This window comes from Lineus longissimus, chromosome 4 (assembly GCF_910592395.1).
Source record: "Lineus longissimus chromosome 4, tnLinLong1.2, whole genome shotgun sequence".
NCBI lineage: Eukaryota > Metazoa > Nemertea > Pilidiophora > Heteronemertea > Lineidae > Lineus > Lineus longissimus.
In genome coordinates, this window is record NC_088311.1 from 10,063,098 (window position 1) to 10,085,720 (window position 22,623).

Consider the following 22,623-nt stretch of genomic DNA (forward strand, 5'->3'; position numbering starts at 1 on the left):
GGGAGGGATTTGAGAAGATGATCCAATAATTGTGTGGATGAAATATGATTTGGTCTCTTCTGATTCTCCAGGTGTAATTGTGTCAGTTATTGATCGGTGAGATAGTGGGGCTGGTTCAATACCTGGCACTGGCATGCTGGCACTGGCCCAAGGATGCATTCCAAAAAGGTCTGCAGTTCACTGAAGTGAGACTGATATGAGACTCATGGACCATGACACTGTGAGTGTTTCTAGATGGAAGCATAACTGATCCACTCAATTTGACCTGCCATTTAGTGCATAGCTCAGGTACCAATCCAGGCATCTTTCCATCTTTCTTCAAGCTCTGAATTTCTAAAAACAAAGCAAAAGAAACTAATTTGTATTTCCACAACAACATTGGAATCTCTGGCAACGGAGATATATTGGGAATAAAAAAAATTAGTGGTAGTCATGTTTGGCAACAGACAGAAGCTGGTTATTATTTCGCTAATCCATGTACAAGAGACCAACGATATAATATGTCATCGAATTTTCATTATCACTGGATATGCGCTTCTTGATAGATTAAAAAATAACAAACGATGCGGGTGGGTACGTCGTTTCCACAAACAGGATGCTGGCGGCTGAATGAGCGATGCCGGGATGGTGTGGATTGGTTTAATTTGCTCCCAGGATATCGGGCTTCTATGCAGAGTCTTAAAGGCCTACGCCGTTCGTTAAATATTCAATAATTAGCAAGAAATTTACATTTTGTACAACTGTGTTGGTTTCCAATGGCCAAACTGGTTATTAATTTGCGTTTATTTACGGAGACAAAGAACAGCTCCAGAGAACCGCTGAGTTTATCATCAGATCATCATCAGAAGAAGAAGACAGATTATTTGAAAAAAGTGGAAAACTGTTGTCAATTCAAAAGAAATTAGAAGTTTTATCACAAGAAAAATTACTTTTTGAATTTTGGTCAGTAAAACAAATTTTAGTAGGAGAGTCTAAACTAGGATGGCTGGGTAATGGCAAATAGACGTTTTTTAGGATGGCCTCACTTGGTATCTTATTTGTTCATCGGTATGGTCTGGTCAATGTTTTCATCCCGTTGGTGTTGCGGATACTTTGCCCTGTTTCTTCATATATCAGATGGGCAGCAGTGTTAACCTTGGTCTCCATGGTCTCTCGCGACATTTTCAAACAACTGGCAATAATTAGCAATGATAAAAGATAAACTGATAGATTTTCCAGTGCACATTTTTAACGCGATTGCCACATTCTGTCAATATGATGGCCACACTTCGCGACTTGTGAATTCTGACTCTGCGAGATATGCCAGTGAAAAGGCCATTCATTGCGAGACATAACCACCATTACTATGTGGCTGAGCTTCCTCAGTGTGTCCACAGAGAGATGTCGATACCACATCAGAAACATTCCCGAGCACTCGGGATGAATCGAGTACCGAGTACTGCGCTGGTGGGCAATCAGCATGACTGATTGGCAGCCGATCAATAACCGTGTCCTTTTATGGGGTGTAGGGAAATTAATTTAATTCTAAAGTCATTTTATTTCAATTGAATAGCAAAATGACGTGAGGCTTATGAAGAAGTGTGCACCATGTCAAGCAGAACATCAGCATTTGGTATTTAACTTTCATTTCTGATGCTATTGTTAAAGGGGTACGCCGTTCATTCACATCTTTTTACTGTTGGTCCAACTACATCTAGTTCCTATTTCTGACACGTTATTTTTAAACGATTGGTGCTTTGGCTTTGACTACATGTTGATTAAGGCTATGTGTCCACTGGGTTTGTCAAATGAGAATAAGAAAAGGCAGGTATTCTTTCAATCATTGCCAACAATCTGCCAAAACGGCAAGTTTTCTCTGGTGCAGCACGGCAGTGGCATATGTCATTTTCATTGAAACCACTACCAAAGTAAATAAACCTTATTGTGGGCCTTTAAAGTCTCCAAGCTTCCAATTGATTCAAATTTAGACCATGGGTGAATATCACTGCCTTATTTTTGCCGTACAACTGTACCTTGTTTGTTTCAGTTACAGATGACTTGCAAAAACGTCATGGCAGACAGCGCTAGAAAACGCAACAGAGCTGCATTGCTTGTGAGTCGGAATGGTTGAATTCCACCAGACGTAATGAGTGACATAGTTCTGTTTCGCTGTCCACCATAATGTCTCGCAGATCATCTATACCTCAGCTGTCTTTCGAACATTTACCAACCGTATACATGCATATTTTACTTAGGAAAGATTGTGAAAGTATCCATGTTTAATTGGCTTTTAAGAGTACAGGAGTGGGGGAACAGGTGCCAGTGAGCAGCATCAAGTGGTCTTCCATCTGGTAGAAGAACAGAGGAATATGCCTGTAGCTGTAATTTGCAAGGGTGCCTGGGAAAAGATTCGGGCACTTTTTATGTCGCGTTGATATTGGATGTGCTGATCGATCAAATGCCTAATGCAGGTGTCATTTTGCAAAAGAGGTCATTTTTCCGGTGAAGCTACGTTCCATACCACCTTGTTGCTTTCTGTAGATTCTTGTCCTGTATTCAGTGGCTTCTCGGACTATTTTGACATATCGAGTCTCAAGCCGGCATGTTTAAAAGGTTAAACAAATTTTTGCGTATTATGAACGGTGTACCCCTTTAAAATCAATTTGAAGTCCATAAAACGGTCCCATTATGACTCAAGTAATATTACAAAAAATTGGCATCCGCTCAAATAAGTGATATAACACTTGTAGGTCCTTCGCATTCAAATCAAAAGCCACGGAAAACATGCTGTATGTCAATATAATACAGTATAATATGATACTCCAGTTTCACCTTTCTAAGATGGTTGAAATAACGGCTGAGCCGGGAGAAGTTGTCATGATTTTCTGACAGCTTTTGTATAAATTGAAAAATTTCAATGGCATGTAAAACAGCCTTTTGCATCAGGTACTTAGCTTGAATTGAATATCCAGAACCGGTCTTAGAACGGTGAAACTTGAGTATCTGCAAATGTGCTGTATTAAATTGAGTTGTCTTGATGTACAAGAACATTTTGGAGGTAGAGAGGAAACCCGGCTGACACGGAAAGTTATCTATATACCCAACCACCGACTGCCATAATGTCTAGCGTGGAATCTGCAAGGCAGTAATGGTGATATTCGAAATTTGAATCCTGAACTTCTGGTATCATGTATATACAAGCAAAGCTTACAACCGCAAGTAACACATGGTTGCAAATTATCGATTGTTTGTAGTTTCAGCAAGTCTGAAGTTCACTCGTTAATGAGGTTTCGCTATCCTGTTCCGAGAACCAATTCACCAAGAATGCTATTTTCTGCTGAATTATGTGTTTTTATTGAGAGAAATACTTAAAAGAAATGGTGCTCGACGGTGTTCGTGGTGTGCCTTTCTCGTAATCCTGGATCTGCCCCCGAGTACAGCCTTCATGCTGTCTCAACTTGTCAAAACAGCTTTCATGAAAGTCGATAGGTGAAAACGGGCAATGGCAAATAAACGTAATGGCCAGAAGAGTAGACATCTATGTGGGGAGGGGTGGGGGACCTGTCCCATTCCCCTGAAAAAAGACCCCGTCCCAAATCATGACATGCACCACTCTGTCCCTCCTGAATTCCAGCTGAAATAAGCAACGGTGTCTGTCCCGGATCTCCTGGCTGTTTTTGGTCTATCCTTGTCCCGAAAAAGTCTATTCCCCCTCATAAAATAGAGACCAATCTATCACTCTATTTCATTGAATATTATAATCTCTTAATTGCTTTATGAAAACATGCAGCGTGGAACCCTCGATGTTATTTGTCCAAGTCGAAACTCGACCATGGGATGCCATTGTTACATTAGTATCGATTCCTAGACAAATATGTACAGAGAGGATAGCCGGGTTGATGAATTAGAGACCAATGCTTTGGGGAGTTTAGAGTGTTGTGTGTATTGGACATGATGTAATGTATGTACTTAAACCGCTGTTGCCACCTAGGGATGGTGTTAGACACTAAATCTTGATAGTGTATACAATAATAGTGTCACCCAAAAGAATTGTTCTTCGTTATTGAACGTATCCAGATGTATCCATATTTTTTATTAGTTGAATAACACACTGGACATGATGTTGGTTGTTGATAAATTTCAGCATGTTTGCTTGAAACCTCAAGCATTGCAACTCCAATTCCCAGAATGACATTCCGAATTCCCAGCGCCGGTGATCTCATCTATTCTAACACTACCGCCAAACAATTCGCCCCTGTTTTTAGCTCAGCTGACAAAATCAGTGGAACCAGTTGAATAGCTTTCGAATGGTGTCCGTCCTTCCATCCATCGATGAAAAAATTGGGCATTTTGGAACCGTTACCGTAACCATCGGGAAGAACAGCCCAAGTTATGCTGCTGACAGAAAATTCAGCGCGATGTGGTGGTGAGTGTCAATTGTCATAAACAGCAAAGTTAGTTTTGATCATGGATGATCAGTTGCGCTCACCAGAATTGAACTTCGCATCCTTGGTACCCAAAACCAATGGCGACATACAATAATTACAAAATATACAATATATAATTACAAAGCATGTAATACAAGGTGTTGTAAAATATACAATATGTTAAAAACTCCCAATGTAAAATTAGAAAGTTAGTTAGATTACACACAGTTAAAATCAGCACTAAGGACTTCCTTGTTTTTAAATCATGATCATATGGAGCTGCGTAGTTAAAAAATTCATTGATGAGGAATCACACCTGTACTATGTTATTAGCACATATAACTGGTTTCTCCTTGGGACGAGGTTGAAAATATTGAGAATACGTGTATTGGATTTTAAAATGACGCCAGTGACATCTCGTGTTAACTATTGATACTAACGGAGGTTGTATGATTATTAGCGTGGTAGTACTTATAGTGTCTCTGCCCCAGGCAAAGATCTGGACAGGGGCTGACAGCCAGAAGATTGATTATGATCGATGACATAGGCTACCAATATGATAGCCTTACTCCACTCGCTTTTAACCCCCAGTTTTCTCCCTGGTTTGTTCTGATGGAAAAAATATCAAAAAAGGGGAAAGCTTCAGAATGTGCCTAGAATAAGTGTAATCATTATTAATGGACTATCGGCATCCAGCTTGCCAGTGCTGGGGGCCACAGGGTACGTTCAGTATGATCAGTATGAGTTTTTAATTCTGCCTTTTCTTCGAGCCCAAGATGACTGTTTCTGCTGGAGGGGGTCTATCAAAGACGCAAGGTGAAGAATTTGTGCAGATTGAACAGGTTTCGGCAGGGAAAAGGTGGAGCCATTTGTGCAGGCCAGTACAGGCCCATTCCTGCTTAGAATACCCTAAGTTGGTGATTTTTAATAAGAACTCTCTCAATTTTCAAAGACCAGGCCAAGGATGTTTTTCATCAGCTTGTAATTTTGTCACCAGGCCAGATGGGGCCTTTCTATCAGCATGCCACAGGAGTAGGCCTTCGAAATAAACGCAGACAGCTCAGATTTCCAACTGAAATAAATCAGATTGACGATATTGTGGGTATCAAATTTTGATAAAGTAGGCCTATGACAAGTTACGTTGATAACCTTAGGTTTTGAGACTGTTGTATCTCAGGGCCTACTTACTCACTTATACTTAGATTTGATCCTGAAGTGTACATTTTAGGCATATATAACTCTGTTAGAAGGCCATCCACTGTTGGGAGATGGAAATGATTATGTTGTCTGGTCAGCTTTGAAGACTTCCACATTTCAACAGTTCACGATCATTTTCAAAGTTTCTTTTAAAAGGAGAGATTTGCGGGGGGGGGGGGGGGGGGCCAGTCCAGATCCAATTAAGGAGACACAGAAAGGGGTTGGGCCTCTGTAAAACTCAAAATTATGGTCTATTTCAAAGAATTCTTTCAAAGATGGGGGGGGGGGGGGCATACCACTGTGTTTGCCACCTGAGATTCAAGGGTTAATTATTGGGGTTTCCGTTTGTCTCAACATGTTCTGTAGCTGCAGGACAGGTGATATTATTGTTGACAGGTAAAAGGTGTGTTTTCTTGGTGTTCCTACTCCATGGTCTATTGCACACCCCTGATTTCGACAAGGTGAGATTGGCATCCAGTTACCCATATCACTTCGTCAGTAATTACCTTTAATGACATTCTCTGATGATAAAACTTCAAAGTCTCCTCTGGAATAATGAGTTCATTCCCTGAATTAGTCACCTGAGTGTGATGAAGTCCACCAGGAGATGCAGTAACGCATGAAGTTGTAGTAAAATGATAGGCCTATGATGTTTACCATGGAGCCATCTATCCATAGAATGTGGGACCTGATGTATTTCCTGCATCGAGGCTGTGCTGTTTGCCAGGTAGAAAGAAAACAACTCATTTTTTGTGCATACCCCCTCGACTGTCTGAAGGGGTAGTAACACAAATCTTTTAAAACGAAAGAAGGTGGGTTTTTTGGGGGAGGGGAGGGTAGTTAGACCTACTTTTCTGTCAACTGCAGCAATTGAAAGTGTCCCAACTAGTGATCACGTTCCCTTTAATAAATTTTTTTCTCACGGTGTCCAAAGGAATCACTCAAAAACGAAATCTATTTGTGACATTACCATAAAAAACTGTTTGTGTTAAATTCGACTTTAGACTCGGCGAAAAGACTTGGAGGAGCTTGTTATTTCCTTCTCCTGTGGTGACACTGACTGGCGATGAAAATATTCCATTGGTTTTCGTGACTTCTCTGACACAGTGAAATTGGTAACTTTAGATGGAAGTGTCTTCAGAAGAACTTTCGATTAGATTTGAGTTGGACAAAATTCCTGTTTTACCATCCAACTAATTAGCCTTATGAGGTTTGGGTAATCGAAGACACTACCCTTTTTCGGGAAGCCCTTCGTGACTTCATGGTTCATGCTCATGAAAAAGACGTGAATACTCCTGTTGATCGACTTGTTCAAATACAAAATTGAAATTTTTTATTGAATTTGAAAATTTCCAATTGCAGAAATATACACTGAATATTAATTACAGCAAATACATTTGCATAATAACTGCACTTATAGCTGCATTACTATTTTCTGGACCACCAGTAATTTTGAACGGGACATACCCCTTTAAAAGCCAGGGAAAACTCTGGATCAGCTTTGCTCATCAGTTGGCGGGCCCTATCCCAGGCTCTCACCTGAAGTAGCAGCATGACAGTATCATAAGATGTTTTATTGACTTCCTTCCAAGTTTACCTGCAGAAAACCATTTTCACTACAATTTATTTTGAGCCTGCCAGACATGTGCAATGTAAATAGAGTATTTGGGTCAGTCCCATTGACTGGCGGTCTTGAATGAGATTGCCTGGAAGGCCTCTCCAAGTGGGTCATCTTGTCTTCGCTCTGATTGGCAAGTTCTTGACAGCAGAGAAACGCCTCGATGGCCTATGCCTTGGCTCTTCTTCTTTCTTGACATACTCCCTTGGAACTACCTGAGAATGAAGCATGAAAACGTGCTTTCTATGTATCTGAACTTCCTTTCTGAAAAGAGAAGAGATGACTAGAACAGTGTCATCAGTTTTTCTTGTCAAGCAGACTGACAAAATGCGAAGTTTAATTTTTAAAAGAACCAATATTTTTCAGTGAGCCTAAAAGTGAAGGCCTCCTGCTGGACATCGAGCAGGGCTGAATTTTTTTCCAGCAGATTTTGGGACTAAAGTGGTGTTCTGCTCACAAGTGCCGAGCCCCCCCCTCCCCCTCCAGAAAATAAGTTTAGGACCCTGTGGCATAAAGACTAAACCACTTTACACGCATGGCTATTGAGTCCTGAGTTATTAAATTGCATATAATGTATCTCAAAGGGGGTTTGAACTTGCTACCTCCAAGTATGGGGCCTCTGACCTCTACCAAATTATCTGTCGCATATACCTGTGCTGGATTAGACTAAATGATGTTTCAGGGTCAATGTGGTTTTCTCCCAAAGTAAAAAACACGATGTTGTATTGATATTGGGTAGCCTAAAATCACCTTATTCTCGGTGATGTTGCCAATGTATAACTGGTCAGTATTTAGTGACAAAATAGCTGTGCCAGGTGCATTTGGCTTCTTGATGTCTTTGACAGCATCAGGGAAACGTGATCGGTCATGTCCTGAAAGAAAAGGTCAAGTCAGGCCAAGAATTTGATCACTTATATCTGCTTTTGATGTCAAGTTATGGGTAGGTGATGCTCACTCAAAGTCACCTAAGAGAAACCTGCCCAAAGTTAAAGGGAGAGAAACCTTTGTTACTGCATGCCAGCACTAATCACTTGTGGACAGAGGGTGGTGGTTGGGTGCGTTTGCACGCAATTGAGTTGCGGAATATTGGGGTTCTTTGGCACTTGGTCTCCACTGTCACTGTGTCATGGTGGGAGCAAGCCCTCAGAACCATTTTAGCAACCACTAAGAACCAATGCGCCTGTACATGTAAACACTCAAAATCAGATGACTTCTGCAAAAAATTGGCAGAGGTAGTGTAGGAATGTTTCAGATTTTGGTCATTTTTGGTTCTAAGTAGCAACTTTGTATCTTAGGACAAACAGTTAGTGGACTACATCTCTCTTCCCTATCATGCAAGTTAATTTTAAGGGTCAGATAGCATGCTTGTTTATGTTTTCCTGAAGTATGATGGATGTGTGTTTACTTTATTTGGATGGTGACATGAGCCAGTCTTGCCTATTTACACCTAGAGCTGCCATAACACAATGCCACTTCTGTTGGCAAGAAAAATATTTATGTAGCAGTTTGGGGTGGAGGCAAACTTTATGGTGGTGTTTTGGTGCCTGAAATGATTTGTTGACCAGGGTGGTGTCTTTATCTGGGTTTTTTCAGTCGATGTAGCCTCCCCCCCCTGTTGTACTTTGAAATTCACCAGGAGCGATTTGTTTTGCAAATTTTTTAAAAGGGAATGAAAATTTCAACTGTAAAACAATAACCAGAGCAGATGTATGGTCTAGGCCTACCATTTGGTCTACTCACTGCCAATTGAAAATGTGCAAAATAATCGCCAACTTTTAGCTTCACAAACATTTTACGTTTTATGGTAAATTCAGTTGGTGGCACAGCTTTTTGGAATGTGACCAGAGCTCCCTTTACAGATAACACCATCTCCAAAATTAGATGGACGGTCTGCTGTCTTCTAATCATTAACCCATGCCTGAAAACATCCCAGATTAGGTCAAACTGATTTTCTGCAACACCCTGTATTAAAGGTTATCGATTGACCACCGATTGATCTTACCTATTGCGACCACTGCCAGCGCATCGCGATAGCTGATCAGGTGATTCTACCTGATCGCCCGCCACGCGGTCGTGCCGATCTCTACTCTATCATGGGTGGGGCTGGTATCGGCACGCATCCAACACTTCTATATTATTGACGACTTTTCATGTCACGAATGAAAAATCACAAATACCGGAATATCAATACTAGCAATGAATCGCATCACTTGTTCGTTTCTGCACCGTTAGCCCACTTTTTTGCAGTGAGAGTTCTGTGAGAAAAACAAATCATGTGAATTCAGTCATTTTGGCAAAATGAGTATTTTGTCAATGGGGTTTCTGCTCCAAAGTGCCAAATTCTGAGGTGGTGACCGATGAGAGATATTCGTTGTGCATCTTGACACACCAAGGGGCATATCCAGGGCGAGGTGGGTCCCCCCTCTTATTTCAGAAAAATTGGAATTTTGAAAGTTTGTAAAAGTCTTAACAATTAATCCGGAGGATCTTGTTGTGGAAGTGCTCAGGATGCCCCCCTTCTTTCTCTGGATCCTGGATTTGCGCCTGATACACTCGAGGATTTGAGATCTGAGATTGCAGTGCCATTTTCGGCAAACGAAGGTGATGATTTTGGACTTGTTTCGGGCAGGATGCCATTTAGAGGGTCTGAGACATACTTTCTGTCCACTTATCTCGATCAATTCATAAGAAACAAGTCTCCAAGTAAAGCGCCCTTGTCAACCCTCCTAACTTGTCACCTTAGGATGATTACAGTGCCATTAATTTCCCTTGAGGAACCCCAAGGTATGTCTCCAGAGTGAGCTACCTTGATGACATGGACAGCTAGCAGCTGGCTATATTTAGTATGGGTCATGGTGGTAGCACGCTTGCAATATACTGTTTCACTCGTTGTATGTTATTTCAAGATTGGCATATTCCTGATGTCTGCCTGGCTGCAGTCTGCCCAGGGCATTGATCAGTTAGATTACCAAACCTGGTGCATAACCTTTCATGTCTAAACATCCTGCTTAGCTTGCAGATGTACCTGGCCCGACCTGATCTACCTAACTCTGCAGCACGAAATATGGGCTACTTCGGATTCTGCCTAACTTTGTGCACTTGACATTGCCTGTAATGCGCGTAGCCAAAACATCATGGCTGCTTTGGTTGGCTCACTTGTCCGTGGGAAAGTGTCTTTGGCGTAATTCCTTTGGCAAGTCACTTATGTGCATGTGCATCAGCCCTTCGATTCCAGAAATCCCACCTTAAATGGCAATGCTCTTGTCTTGAGGGAGCATGTAGTGAGCATCTTCATAGCCCTGTGAGGCCGGTTCTGGAATCGGCCTAAAGAGTTTATGTACGTGGGAAATCCCTGATGATGCAAAATCCTTTTAGTAATAGTATTGCTTGGCATCGGTAGTTTATTATGGTATTACGTGTGGATTATTGCAGGATCCACTTCTCAGCTTCCAGTGTTCAGCTATATTTGCACTATTATTGATGCTTACAAAAATGATCCTTCACAACAGTAATCATGCAATAAGTTCTCAAATTATTTCAAAGTGGATTAACGCACTATTGGGTGAACTTGAGGAATTTATTTAATGCAAGTTAAAGCGGCAGGCACCAGGTTGAGATTATGAGCTAATTTATAGCATCCTGTCTGAGCAGGTAAACAATCACCCTGGATGCTGTACTAAATGATCGCATCACCTGGATTATACACATTAACCCTTTAGAGAATCTAAATCAGCTGTGGAGGCTGGACACTGTTATTAAATGTAAGCAGCTTGTCAACAACGTGCACTTGCAGTAACAGAAGAAGGACTGTATCAGAAGAGGGAATGGTCTTTTTCTGGGCACCGGGATAAACCAAAACCAGCCAGGATTTATTGGGAAGAAACCCATATTTTAGCTGAATTTGGAGAAATTGGGGGGGGGGGCAAAAGATTGAGTCAAAAATTTGGTGAATGAGGGTATTCCAAAACCTGAGCAAGTACCTCGCCATTTCCGTATTCTTGTTACTTTTTTTGTCTACCTGAGTTCATAGGATAAGGATTTTGATGTCAACTTATATTGGTATATGTGGTGTGCTTGATGAACACCAGACATGACAGGATGGCCATCATATCAACTTGCCCAGAAAAAACATCATAGCCTCCAGGAAAAAATAGCGTGGGTATCATATATTCTTGGCGTGGGGCTGACCCATTGCCTTGCACGTGCTCCAGGCAAACTCATGTGAAGCCAAACGGAATGACTACCAAATGTAAACTATTTACTCAGACGTTGTTTGGCCTGTGTCCTAATGAGAAAAAAATGTCTGACCTGGTTTAAAAGATTTGATGGGTCGGGTGGCACAGCAAACTTGGTGCCAGTTGTCATCCTCGTTGCCAGTGCCTGGCTCACCATTCAAGAAAGGACTACACTCTATCTTGTATTTGCTGCCCTGTATGTTCACAAAAACATCCATTTCATATTGTGCTTCCATTCACTTCTGCGAGGCGGTACATTTTCCATTGATTATCAAAGAAGTGTTACTTTTTTGCCCAAATAGAAAGGTACAGCACCCTGCCCCTCTTAAAGGGCTGGCATTTTGATCTAATCCACCCAGATGACCAAAAAAACAAGAAAACTGAAAATATAATTTTTCAAGGTATCAGAAAAAAAACTTCTGACCAACCGAAAATATACTGAACACAATGGGGTAGGTATTTACATAAACTGGATGGACAGGTGGGGAAGTCCTGAGGAGTCTTTGGGCAGGAAATGATGGCACTCGCGCTCCTACCAAGGACAGTTCAGGACAGCTGGCATGCATTTGGCCAGTGATTAGCTTTGCTGAAATTCTAGAAAGCCCTTCTTGGTTAGATTGTTAATTTCATGAGTTACAGATGGTGAAGAACTTGGCTCAGGTATGTTGTCAACACTTGGGCCTCGTTAACCCTATGTGATCCAAGAAGTACTCAAGTTACTCTAGCATTTGAGAAAATTCCTTGAAATTGGCTGCAAATTTGGGGAACTGACACCTTAAAAAGCCTAGTTTCTCCTCAATCTGTTGCTGCTACAGCCATTTAACAAAAGCTGCATAAAGTTTGATAATGAGTCAACTACTGATGTCTTCCAAAGTGATAGGCCGAATGTACGATCAGGGCTAGGTTTTGGGTCAACCCTCCCCCCCCCCCCCCCACCCCCCAGTTGTAAAGGATCTTTGAAATTGGCAGTTGATCCATCTGTGCACCAAATTAAGTTTGAAGAGTTATAATTTACCTCATTTCGTCAGCCTAGTTCAACGAATGTCGACTGTAATTGTATGTACATCGAAGTAGGAATTGGCATGCAAATGGCATGAGCAGGCCCTTAATGAAATTAACCCAATGTTGTGAGTTGATTAGCTAATCTAGTAAGCTTGTCCTCCTCCTCCCACACAGGGTAATAACAGATAATTAAAGCAGCTCTGGCTTGTTGAGATTTTCTGCTTGCCTGCCAAATCAACATCGGGATCTTTACCATGTGTGAGTTCATCTAGACATGCTGACTTCTCTGGTATTATGCAGCATCAATTGATCATTTAACCCAGGGAAGATTTATTTCTTATACTTAATAGAACCCTAGGCCTAATCAATTGCCCTGATCTGGATGTGGAGGAGGAGTTTAAACCCTATTTAGCGGGGGGGGGGGGGGGGGGGTAGGCAATTCCCCCCCACCCAGAGGTCTCAAAAGAATTGGTTAAATAGTGCAGAGTTGGGCTCTTTTTAATGAAAAGTAGTGTTTCCCCCCCCCCCAAACAAAATGTTGATGGTTTGGGGCAGGGTAAGCAAGCCAGGGTAACCCACCCAAATCAAATCAAGATCTAGTACATGTGCATGGTGTTGCGTGCAGGACTTCATAGTTTTGACACTTGGAACATAAAGGGTTAATGGTGTTGCGTGCAGGACTTCGTAGTTTTGACACTTGGAGCAGAAAGGGTTAATGGTGTTGCGTGCAGGGCTTAGTAGTTTTGACACTTGGAGCAGAAAGGGTTAATCAGGACACAATGTTTTGATCACTTCCTCTTGTCCTGTCAAAAGTGCAGCTATCATTTTGTATTATCTCTATGCTCACCTTTGCTCAGGAGTCCCCTGTAAACCAGAAATCGTGCCGATTTATTCAACAGTTCTGACAACTTTCTCTATTTGTCTTCCAGGAAAATCAAATCGTGATAATATTATTTGTCTTCAATGGGGATGTTGTATCTGAGATTCAATGTCTTCAGTTCCTACATTAAGTAGAAATGGGTCATGGCTAAAATAAATAAACTGAACTCGTGTCAGTATATTTTCGGTCATGGTCTGCAGAGCTTCTTTGGTGTAGATGCAACTTTTATGGCAACATTTAGATGATTAGTCACGACCAGTCTTGATACAGCCATCGGTGTAAGTACCGACCCCCTCACTGGCCCTACTCTGGTGGTCATCACTTTGAGCGGTGACTCCCTGAATGTGGGAGGGGATCACAGGGTTAACATTGTTCGCTGCATGGCAGGTGCCATGTCAGCATTCAATAGCGTCTCCATCTATCCTTGGAATATTGAACTAAAACTATCCTGGTGTATCGCGATATGGACAGTGCCAGGAAGAGTGATTGGATTGATTGAGCTGTGAAAGCCTACTCAAACATATTTTCAGATGTAAACCTTGAGGGCTTACGATACCATTCAAGACCCATTATAAACCGCCTAATGTGACCTAGATCATATCCTCTATAGAACATTGTTGAGAAAAACATATTGTTTGGGCATCGGAAATATTAACAATTCACAAATTTATTGAAGAAGAATATTGGGGACAATTTTGATAAATAGATAAACCTGTGTAAACTCTTTAGGAGAAGTTTTTGATGAGTATATAAACTTCAGTTAGCCTTTTAGCACTTAATGGAATTCGAAATTATGTTTGGGGGCAATTTTATCAATACACAGGCCAGTAGAATCATTTGAATTTGAGCATGAATAGACGATATCCGTCCTCGATGACATCTGAGATCAAACTCAAGAGAACAAAGTGTCTCTGGATCTTGGTGAAATATTTCTAGTCCACTGCACATTGCAGTTTTAAAGCGCCACGCAAACATGGGATTTTTGTCACTGCCACCTACAATTATAATCATGGCTATGTGCAACAGTAAGAGATCTCTTCCGTGGTAATCATTGGTTTCATATTGATCTTGGTTGGGTGTGATCATCGATTCTTGTTGCAGCAACTTAGACTATCGTCAAGAGTTTTTGTCTGCAATCACAATCACAGGTCCCTGCCACAAATATTGCTTGTTTGCTGGGCACTTAAGGAATCTCTTTTTGGAACTATTGGGACAAGATCTTTTTTTGAAGGGGGAGGGAGAGGCGTTGTGGTTCTTACAACAATGCCTGATGATTCAGTGGGATCGCAATCAGGTATGGAGTTTTCATGTCGTTTCCTTTCTCCCCTTCTCCCGGACAAGTTGATTCAAGTGAAAACAAGATCTGGGCAAGTCGCCCTGTAAAAAAACCTCCTTCAACATCTCTGATACCCAACTCTTTGATTTTGAACCCAAGGGCCAGCTAATTTCTATTTATATCAAAAAGTATATATAATAAGCCTGGGGAGATTTGGAGAGTGTGCCGATTAAATCTGTGCAGTGAATAGGTCTAGACCGGCAGGATGTTTGGGCAGGCCAGCCTTTCTTTGAACAATATCTACCCTTGGTTGCAAATCGGGCATAACCTTTTGAAAAACAAGCATAACTCCTTCTATAACAGGGCCATGACCTAGTTGTCCCCTATTGAACATCTTGTGATATCCCCTGCAATCCTTTTGTGCCCACGGACACTTGGGCCCTCTTAAGGTCTCACCCTTCAACTAATTCAAGTCCCAGCCAATTTAAAGAAAACAAATCTCTTTTGCCTATTCTTCGATGCCTTTCGCCTGTGAAATTACTCCACTTTATTTAAACTTGCCACATTTAAATTGCTGCTAAAATGGCTAAAGATATTTTCAAGTCCCCTTAGCTGGTCAAGTGACGTTGAGTTGCATTGGTTCCTCTGAGTTACGATTTGGGGGTTTGGTCGAAATTCTGATCTCTTCAATGGATGAAAGGGCTCAAGTTGCCGTGAGGTACTTCGTGGTATTTTTAGTCTGAAAGCGAGTTTGATCCACCGCCTTCCACGATAAACTTTGTGGGCCCTTTCTCCTCTTTCGTCCTGTAGGGGAGGGGTGGTCGTAGCCCCAGAGGGAGTCTATACTTTATCATAATCCTTACGTTTGTCATACTCCATTGAGTGGAATAATTTGATAACCCTTAACCCTCTTTAGAGGAAAAGGAATTTCCTTGACATGTTTTACTACAGTTATCTCGGGAATTCTGGTTGCGAGTTTGTCCTTATAAGCCCAGTGTGCAGGAAGGTAGCGAGAGAGAGAGGGGGCACATGTGTGTGATAAATGGTATTATACCCAAACACCACAAAATCAAAATGTGGCATTGTCATTATAAGGATGACTTGTTTCTATGACATTAAATTGTCCTGAGAGAGAGATAGCCTTATCATGGTTAAGAAACTTTAGGTTTTGGTAAGGGTATCAATATTTTTGGAGTCTATCACAGCCTCTGCAAGGCAAGTACTTTAGGTCAAGGGATTATCAGATCTGTGATATCAAGTCAATAAGCCTCATATCATTTGAAAGGTCCTCCGAGAGGACGCTTGACCCGCTTATAAATGATTAAGTCGTGCAACTCCTTGGGCTGGGGGGAGGGGCTGTTCCTGTGATAGGTTAAAACATAGCAGTTGTAGTTGAGTTTTCCTGAGGGAAGAAGGTTTTTGATCCCTGCTGAAACCGTTAACTTTTCATGAGCATTTTATTTTGCAAATGCCTGCCGTTGTAAATGACTTTTAGCTTCACGAACATTTGACTAGTATCTTGTTTTGGCAGAGTGTATTCTGTGCTCGAACATGTCTGGTAGTGAGTCATATCCTTGTCCCTTTTAGGCCTTCTTAATCACACGTTGTCCATGATTATCGGCAGGATCAGAGAATTACCCTGAATGGGATGCCACCTTGAATATCACCTGAGTTTCCTCATAAATATGGACTTGAATTCCTTCAACACAGTCACTCAAGCCATTCCTTCGAATGAGTGGGCCCCATTTACAAGCAGTGTCAAATATAAGTGATGTCCACTTGAAATGTCCAAATTTGTTTGCATTAGGATGTAGTTGTTGATCTAATGGGTCTGTATTAGTCCTCCAAGGCCTAGTGGACAAGTTCGGGTGATATCGTCAGTTGATTGAATAAGCCATTCAATCAATGCTTATTGGCTATCAACCAATGTCTTGATTGGCAATCAATCAAGGGTCTGATTGATAGGTGTGACCTCCCGCTGTCAAAATGGTCTTGAAGTGGCTCTTCTCTAATTGAGGGCCTTTGAAATGACTGGATTTTTCAGTCTAGCCTGGTTAAACTACAGTCGTTAAATCGGCAGTATTCAAATGGATTATCAGTAAATCAGTGTCACCGAGAGATGATTAAGCCAAATTTGCTATTTATTTGATACAATTTTGAAAAGCTTATTTACCATCTTATAGAATTGTAGATTGCTCTGTGTCTCGTTTTTGTGATCATCTACAGTTCTGGTGTTTCCGTTTCAAAATGTTGGCTCGTGTTATTGGTGTCCCAGCTTTTCAGCCTGGCCCAAGGGTAATAATAGGCTAGGCCTATTTGATTTAGAAATCATCGTTTGCATGAGGGGAAATCTGGCCGTGCTCCTGTTAAAAGTAAATGGCATCTCCACAGAAAAGTGTTTACATGGTTTGGGACCAAAACTGATATGTTTGTTGTTAGGGTCAACATGACTAATGTGAACTAATGTTGATGAAAACTCAAATGGCAAAATCAATTTGCCCCTAAAGTTATGAGATAGTGATAGTGTCTAGGAGTATGGCTCACCAGAGCACATCTGCCTATCGGAGAAAATTCTTCAAATTGACTATGCCAAGATGATGTATAGAGATAGAGTTAGAGAGGTTAAGAGTGTCACATAAGCCGAATCTGGCTGGCCCTTTCAGGGTGACACCATAATGAGCAAACTTTATTGTATAATGGCTGAGCACATGGGCTTACTGGACTTTGCGCAACGAAACGAAACGAGCGAAATGGGGGAGCGACCATTATGTTTTTACCCCGGTACACTAGCCTGAAAATTTGTTCGGACCTCGATCGAAGAAGGTACGACAAACAATTAATTAATCAAACCCTTATGAGGTTCATTCATTTGAAGTAGAGAGGGTAACGTACATTGTGTACACAAATCAAACACACACGCAGTGCTTGCATGCATTGCAGAGAACGACTTTTGAGTGATGACCCACACCCACCCAGGCAGCTGAGACACATGTCTTGTTGGACATACCTACCGATTTTTACTAAATAAAAGCATAACTTCATCACACTTTTCGGGGTTGAAAATGTACTCACGTAAATTAACAAAATTATTGGAAGCTCAAATGTCTGAATATAATGTATGCGCGTAATGTATACTCTCAGCAAATAGTTGTGATCGGTTTTTGATACGAATCGTTTCCTGTATGGCCGTTACAAGCGGTTGTCTGAATATGATGTGAACCTGTTTACCGTTCAATGCTGCTCCCTGTGACGCTGTACCCGCAAATGTTCAATGAAAAAAATGCTGGATAATGACTTACACGGCTTGTTCGCATCGTAAACATAGTGGTAGTGACCCGCGTAAACTGTATTTGCATTTGGCCTAATTTTACAACGATTACTCCCCATGTAACCACGATCTAGGATGGACAGGCTGTGTATTATGAATAGGAAAAGTCACCTAGATACCGTTGCGTAGAATAGTTTTTTGGCGAAATATTGCGCAAAGTCCAGTAAGCCGAGCACATGCCTGCTCCCAGATGGATTTGCTCTCACTCAATTGCTCTCACCTTGGCCTACCAGTTTTGGTGCCTATCTGTTTTGGTAGATGAGGTTTTTTTCTGGAACACTATGTAGAGGCCAAGGATATGTGAATACACATTTTGGATCCCATTTGTAAAATTGATGACCTTAGCTGAGACACTTAGCTTCATTATGAATGAGATGTGATACAACTACATGCCATTAGTCAGTTGCCTGTGTACATTGATCGCGGAAGGGTTAATATCGTTCCCAGAGTTAAGTATTTACTTTATTTTCCAACCCCAAGGGTGGGCCTGGGCTTAGAACCAACTCTAGAATGCAAATATAATAGGTATATTATAGGTCACCACCTCTTATTGACCCGTCACATATATGGTCATACCCCCCAAGAACTAACTCATCACACATTCATCTGAGACATACATGTAACAATATAAACAAACAATTACTCCAAAACACAGATACTGGGTCAATTACTTGAAGAAAAAAGCTTTGTCAAGTAGATTTCAGTTTGTTGTTTCCTTTCTGTTTCCATCATCCTGATTCGGAAATGCAGGGCAGGAAATAGGCCTAGAATTTACAATAGGCCAAAAACTGTTTGGAATGGGAAATGGGGAACTTTTAAAACAACATTGTGGCTGGGTTGATGAGAATGTTAGTATGAGAGTTTGACATCAAATAACTTCATCCTAATCCAATTGGGGGGGGGGGGTGATTGGCCTACTGGAAAATTTCACAACAGATGAGAAGTTGTCAGTCACGAGTGTCCTTAATAGAGAGGTTCTATCGTACGGTATGATCTGGTGCTATGGGGTTAATCAAATCAGTACTTTAAGGTGACATGAAAATCAAGCAAATCTTTGAAACTAAACATCAGATTGGTTTAGTGATATTTCTTGGCCCTAATTGAGTTGACCTATGTTAGGACTAGGCCTAGGGAAGGTACTGTAATATGTACATTTTGATAGAGACTGGCAGTTACTCACTGTTTATCTGTTAAAGAAGCCTCATATCTAGATTGACGGTGACCTTAGGCCTGGAATCTCGATAGATAGGGCCTGCTATCTTAATGCATGATGACCTAGGGCTAACTATGTTCTCTTGTAGTCACAGATAAGGTAATTGAGTAATGGGACCCAACGGATGTCATGTTTGGTCAGGTTGGTTGGAGAACACTTGATGTGGAAGTCGGGGACTGCACATTTAACACTTTAGAGGATGCATTTTACATATCTTGATTCAGAATGTCCCGCTGTGTCCCCATTTGTCTTAAGTTGGAGAGTGGGTAAAGGTATCCATATTACACTTGTGCTATAGTTGAGAAACCGTAACTTTTAGCTCAGAGTCACTGTCCCTAATAGAGAGGTTGTCATTCTAACATGGTCTTCGCTTAGGGAGGTTCCTTTTTTAATGGAAACCCGACTGTCAGTGGAAAGACCAATTTCACTCATCTTGCTACCGAAGAAGATAGATTTTTTCTCAAAAAGTGGTCTTGTAACAGGGGTATCACATCTATTTGAATAAGCTCTTCGAAGGCCTCCAAGTCGGAATCACGGCGCTGCCATCTATCCTAAATTGAATAAACTGAAACTGTGAAGGGTCTTAAAACGTAGTAAAATGGAAAAATTATGTGGAAATCGTTGTATCATGCATCCATTAAAACTGGTTGGTATCAATCACACTTAGCGGACAGAGGATGATGATGATCATCTCAAAAAAGTGCTCTCAGTGTTTGCCCTCATTAGTGCTTATTACTACAAAATGAGTACTGTTTCAATAGTAGTGGTTTATTAGTAGTTGTTTATTGCTTGTATCATTACGGAGCAAAGTAATGTTTTATTAATGCGCAAATGATGCGCAACTTATTATATTGGTCATTTATATTATGTTTTTGGAAATGAGGTATATAAATAACCATCGTAACATGTTGTTTGCCTGTTGCATGTTTGTTAGGCCATGTAAATACTGGTAGTTATTAGTTGGAAGTTCGCTTCATAAATATAATTGACATAACAACACAAACTCTCCTCTGCTTCTTGGACTTAGCAGCAGTGGCTGTTTCCCTGGAAACAGGTTGTCTGCCTTGGATAACTGCATGGCTATCTCCTAGACCAGGGGTCTCACACCAATTGGGGTCATGGGGTCATAATTATAGGAAATGATTAGCACTTCATTAATGGCTGGCAGCATGATGGCTGTTGGCAGGGAGCATAACTGTTTCATTTCCTGACTTGTCTCATGAAGTCAACAGCTCATGAAATTGATCTAATGATAGTGCAGACTTGATGACCTGTTATGTAATGTTGATTTTATCTTCGTGATCAGTTTTTGTGTTACACCTGTCTCCAAGGGAGAAACATGTGTTTTTGACCTCTGGTCTGGTTCAGCTACCCTAATTCATGGTGAACTCTTTTGGGAACATCTCAAAAAAGAAGAATTTTTATAGTCTACTTGATATATCTTACAGGACATGCCAAAAACTGAAGACCACTTACCATATAGGCTACTTTTCCATTTCTTACAGGAAATACAGTCAAATTATAAATTGAGATCCGTTAATTCCCATCTTTTTCCTCGTCAGTGGTGCACCATTGACACACCTCTCAGTGCAGTCGGGTGTAGGTTGCGCATAATACAAACACAAAGCAGGAAGGATGCCAGTTGTGACTTGGACTGTACCAAAAATGAAAGACTACTTCCATATTCCTTACAGGACATACCAAAACGGAAGACGGCTCTGCCACCCCATCGATGAAGTTACTTGAATAAAGTTACTTACCTAAATATGTGAAAGGGGGCACTGATATGTTGCCGAGTTGTTTATTGTCTTATTTTGTATATTTCCAGGGACCTGAAGATGGAAAACATCATGTTGGATGAAAAGAAGAAAAATATCAAATTAGTTGGTAAGTGATAAAAACTCCTTTAGAACCCAGCAAGTATGATTGTAAATATGAAAAAATATGATTGTACGTCAGTAGCCTACAACACCACTGGTGCACATGTAAAATTGACATACATAATTTCATGTCATTTGATGTCACAAAACGTCATTGTTTTACTGTCCGTGGCCACGTGTTCAACGTCAAAGGTAGGGAGTCTAGTGTCTGTGGCTACGTGTTTACCGTCAAAGATAGGGAGTCTAGTGTTTGTGGCCACGTGTTTACCATCAAAAGTAGGGAGTCTAGTTCAGAGGGAGAAGAGATCAGAACCTCTCTCAGCTCTCGCATAGGAACGTGTAGAGCCATCTGATGATATTCAGTTGAACTACTGCCCGGGATGGTTGTTACTTGCTGCGACTTATTTGTCCTTGGCCAGTCTCAATTTAGAAGTGATGGAATTTGTCCCGAGGTCCAATTATCTGTCCCAGGTGATCAAAATATCATGATCAGCTAATGATATCAAACTATGCACCATTTATCATTTTATAAATATTGTGAAGTTGTTCGTGCCAAGTTTCCTGTTGGCCTAAATACTCAAGCAATGAGGTCTTCCTCTCATATACAGAAGAGGGCAATGAATCATTAACCCCCGAAGAAAAAAAATCAAAAAAAATACTTCATCTCAAATGATATTTGACATGTCATTGAACTAATAGAATCATTTGAATGTAATTGGTGTCAATTTGTGTTTGACGCTGTTCAAATGAGACGTAATTTGCCACGATATGTCAGCGATGGGGTACTATCAGTTGATTAGGCCCGGGCATTTTGACCGTAAATTCATGAAAATTGTCGTGAAGTATGTTGATGTCAAAAAGGTTTTGTTTGGTTGGCCATTGAGTCTCTTGATGATGGTACTGATGTAATTATTTCTCGCTAATCAACTTCATTTGAATTTGTATTTGAAAATAAGGCCATACTTCAGAGGGTATTGTGACAATAAATCATCTCCGTATGTATAAAAACTGTGTTTGTCTGTAATTTTGTTTGGCTAGCCATTTGGCATATGGGTCAATATAACAGTGAAACTGTCACAATGTTTTTTGGCTCTCCGTCAACTCGCTAACCTATGGTCAATTTGCTAGACTTTGCTGGTTTCGCTTTCACCTTAAAGCTCAATTTCGAATTGTATTATCTATTTCCTTTCCTTGTTCTTAAAAAACCCTCTTTAGAAATTAATATACTGGCCAAAGTACAAAGTCACTTAACCCATATGAGCCCAGTCATAGTAAAATGCAAAAAAATTCACTCTAAGCAACTGCAAGCAGAGAGTGCCGACACAAGAAAGAAGTAATTACAGTAGAACCTCCCTTAGCAGACACCTCTCTATTAAGGACACCCAACCCTATCAATGACACTAGTTTTGGTCCCAAATTGGTGGTTTCCATTTGATTTGACCTCTCTAATCAGGACACCTCTCTATTAAGGACAGCACTTGTTAGTCCCGAGGGTGTCCTTAATAGAGAGGTTCGACTGTATATCAGAAAGTGTGGTAGGCCTACTTTTTTGTCATTCTGAATAAAATTGAAACTCTGTAGGCCTACA

At 41.0% G+C, this 22,623-nt stretch overlaps 1 protein-coding gene across 2 annotated transcripts in view; it reads left to right on the plus strand.

Annotated features, from left to right (window-relative positions):
* LOC135486105 (serine/threonine-protein kinase MARK1-like) overlaps positions 1 to 22,623 on the plus strand; it is a 136,985-nt gene that overhangs the window by 67,747 nt on the left and 46,615 nt on the right. For both annotated transcript variants that reach the window (XM_064768630.1, XM_064768631.1), the window contains exon 4: positions 20,984 to 21,042. In XM_064768630.1, the coding sequence (XP_064624700.1) occupies positions 20,984 to 21,042 (59 nt within the window). The remainder of the gene's footprint in view (positions 1 to 20,983; positions 21,043 to 22,623) is intronic.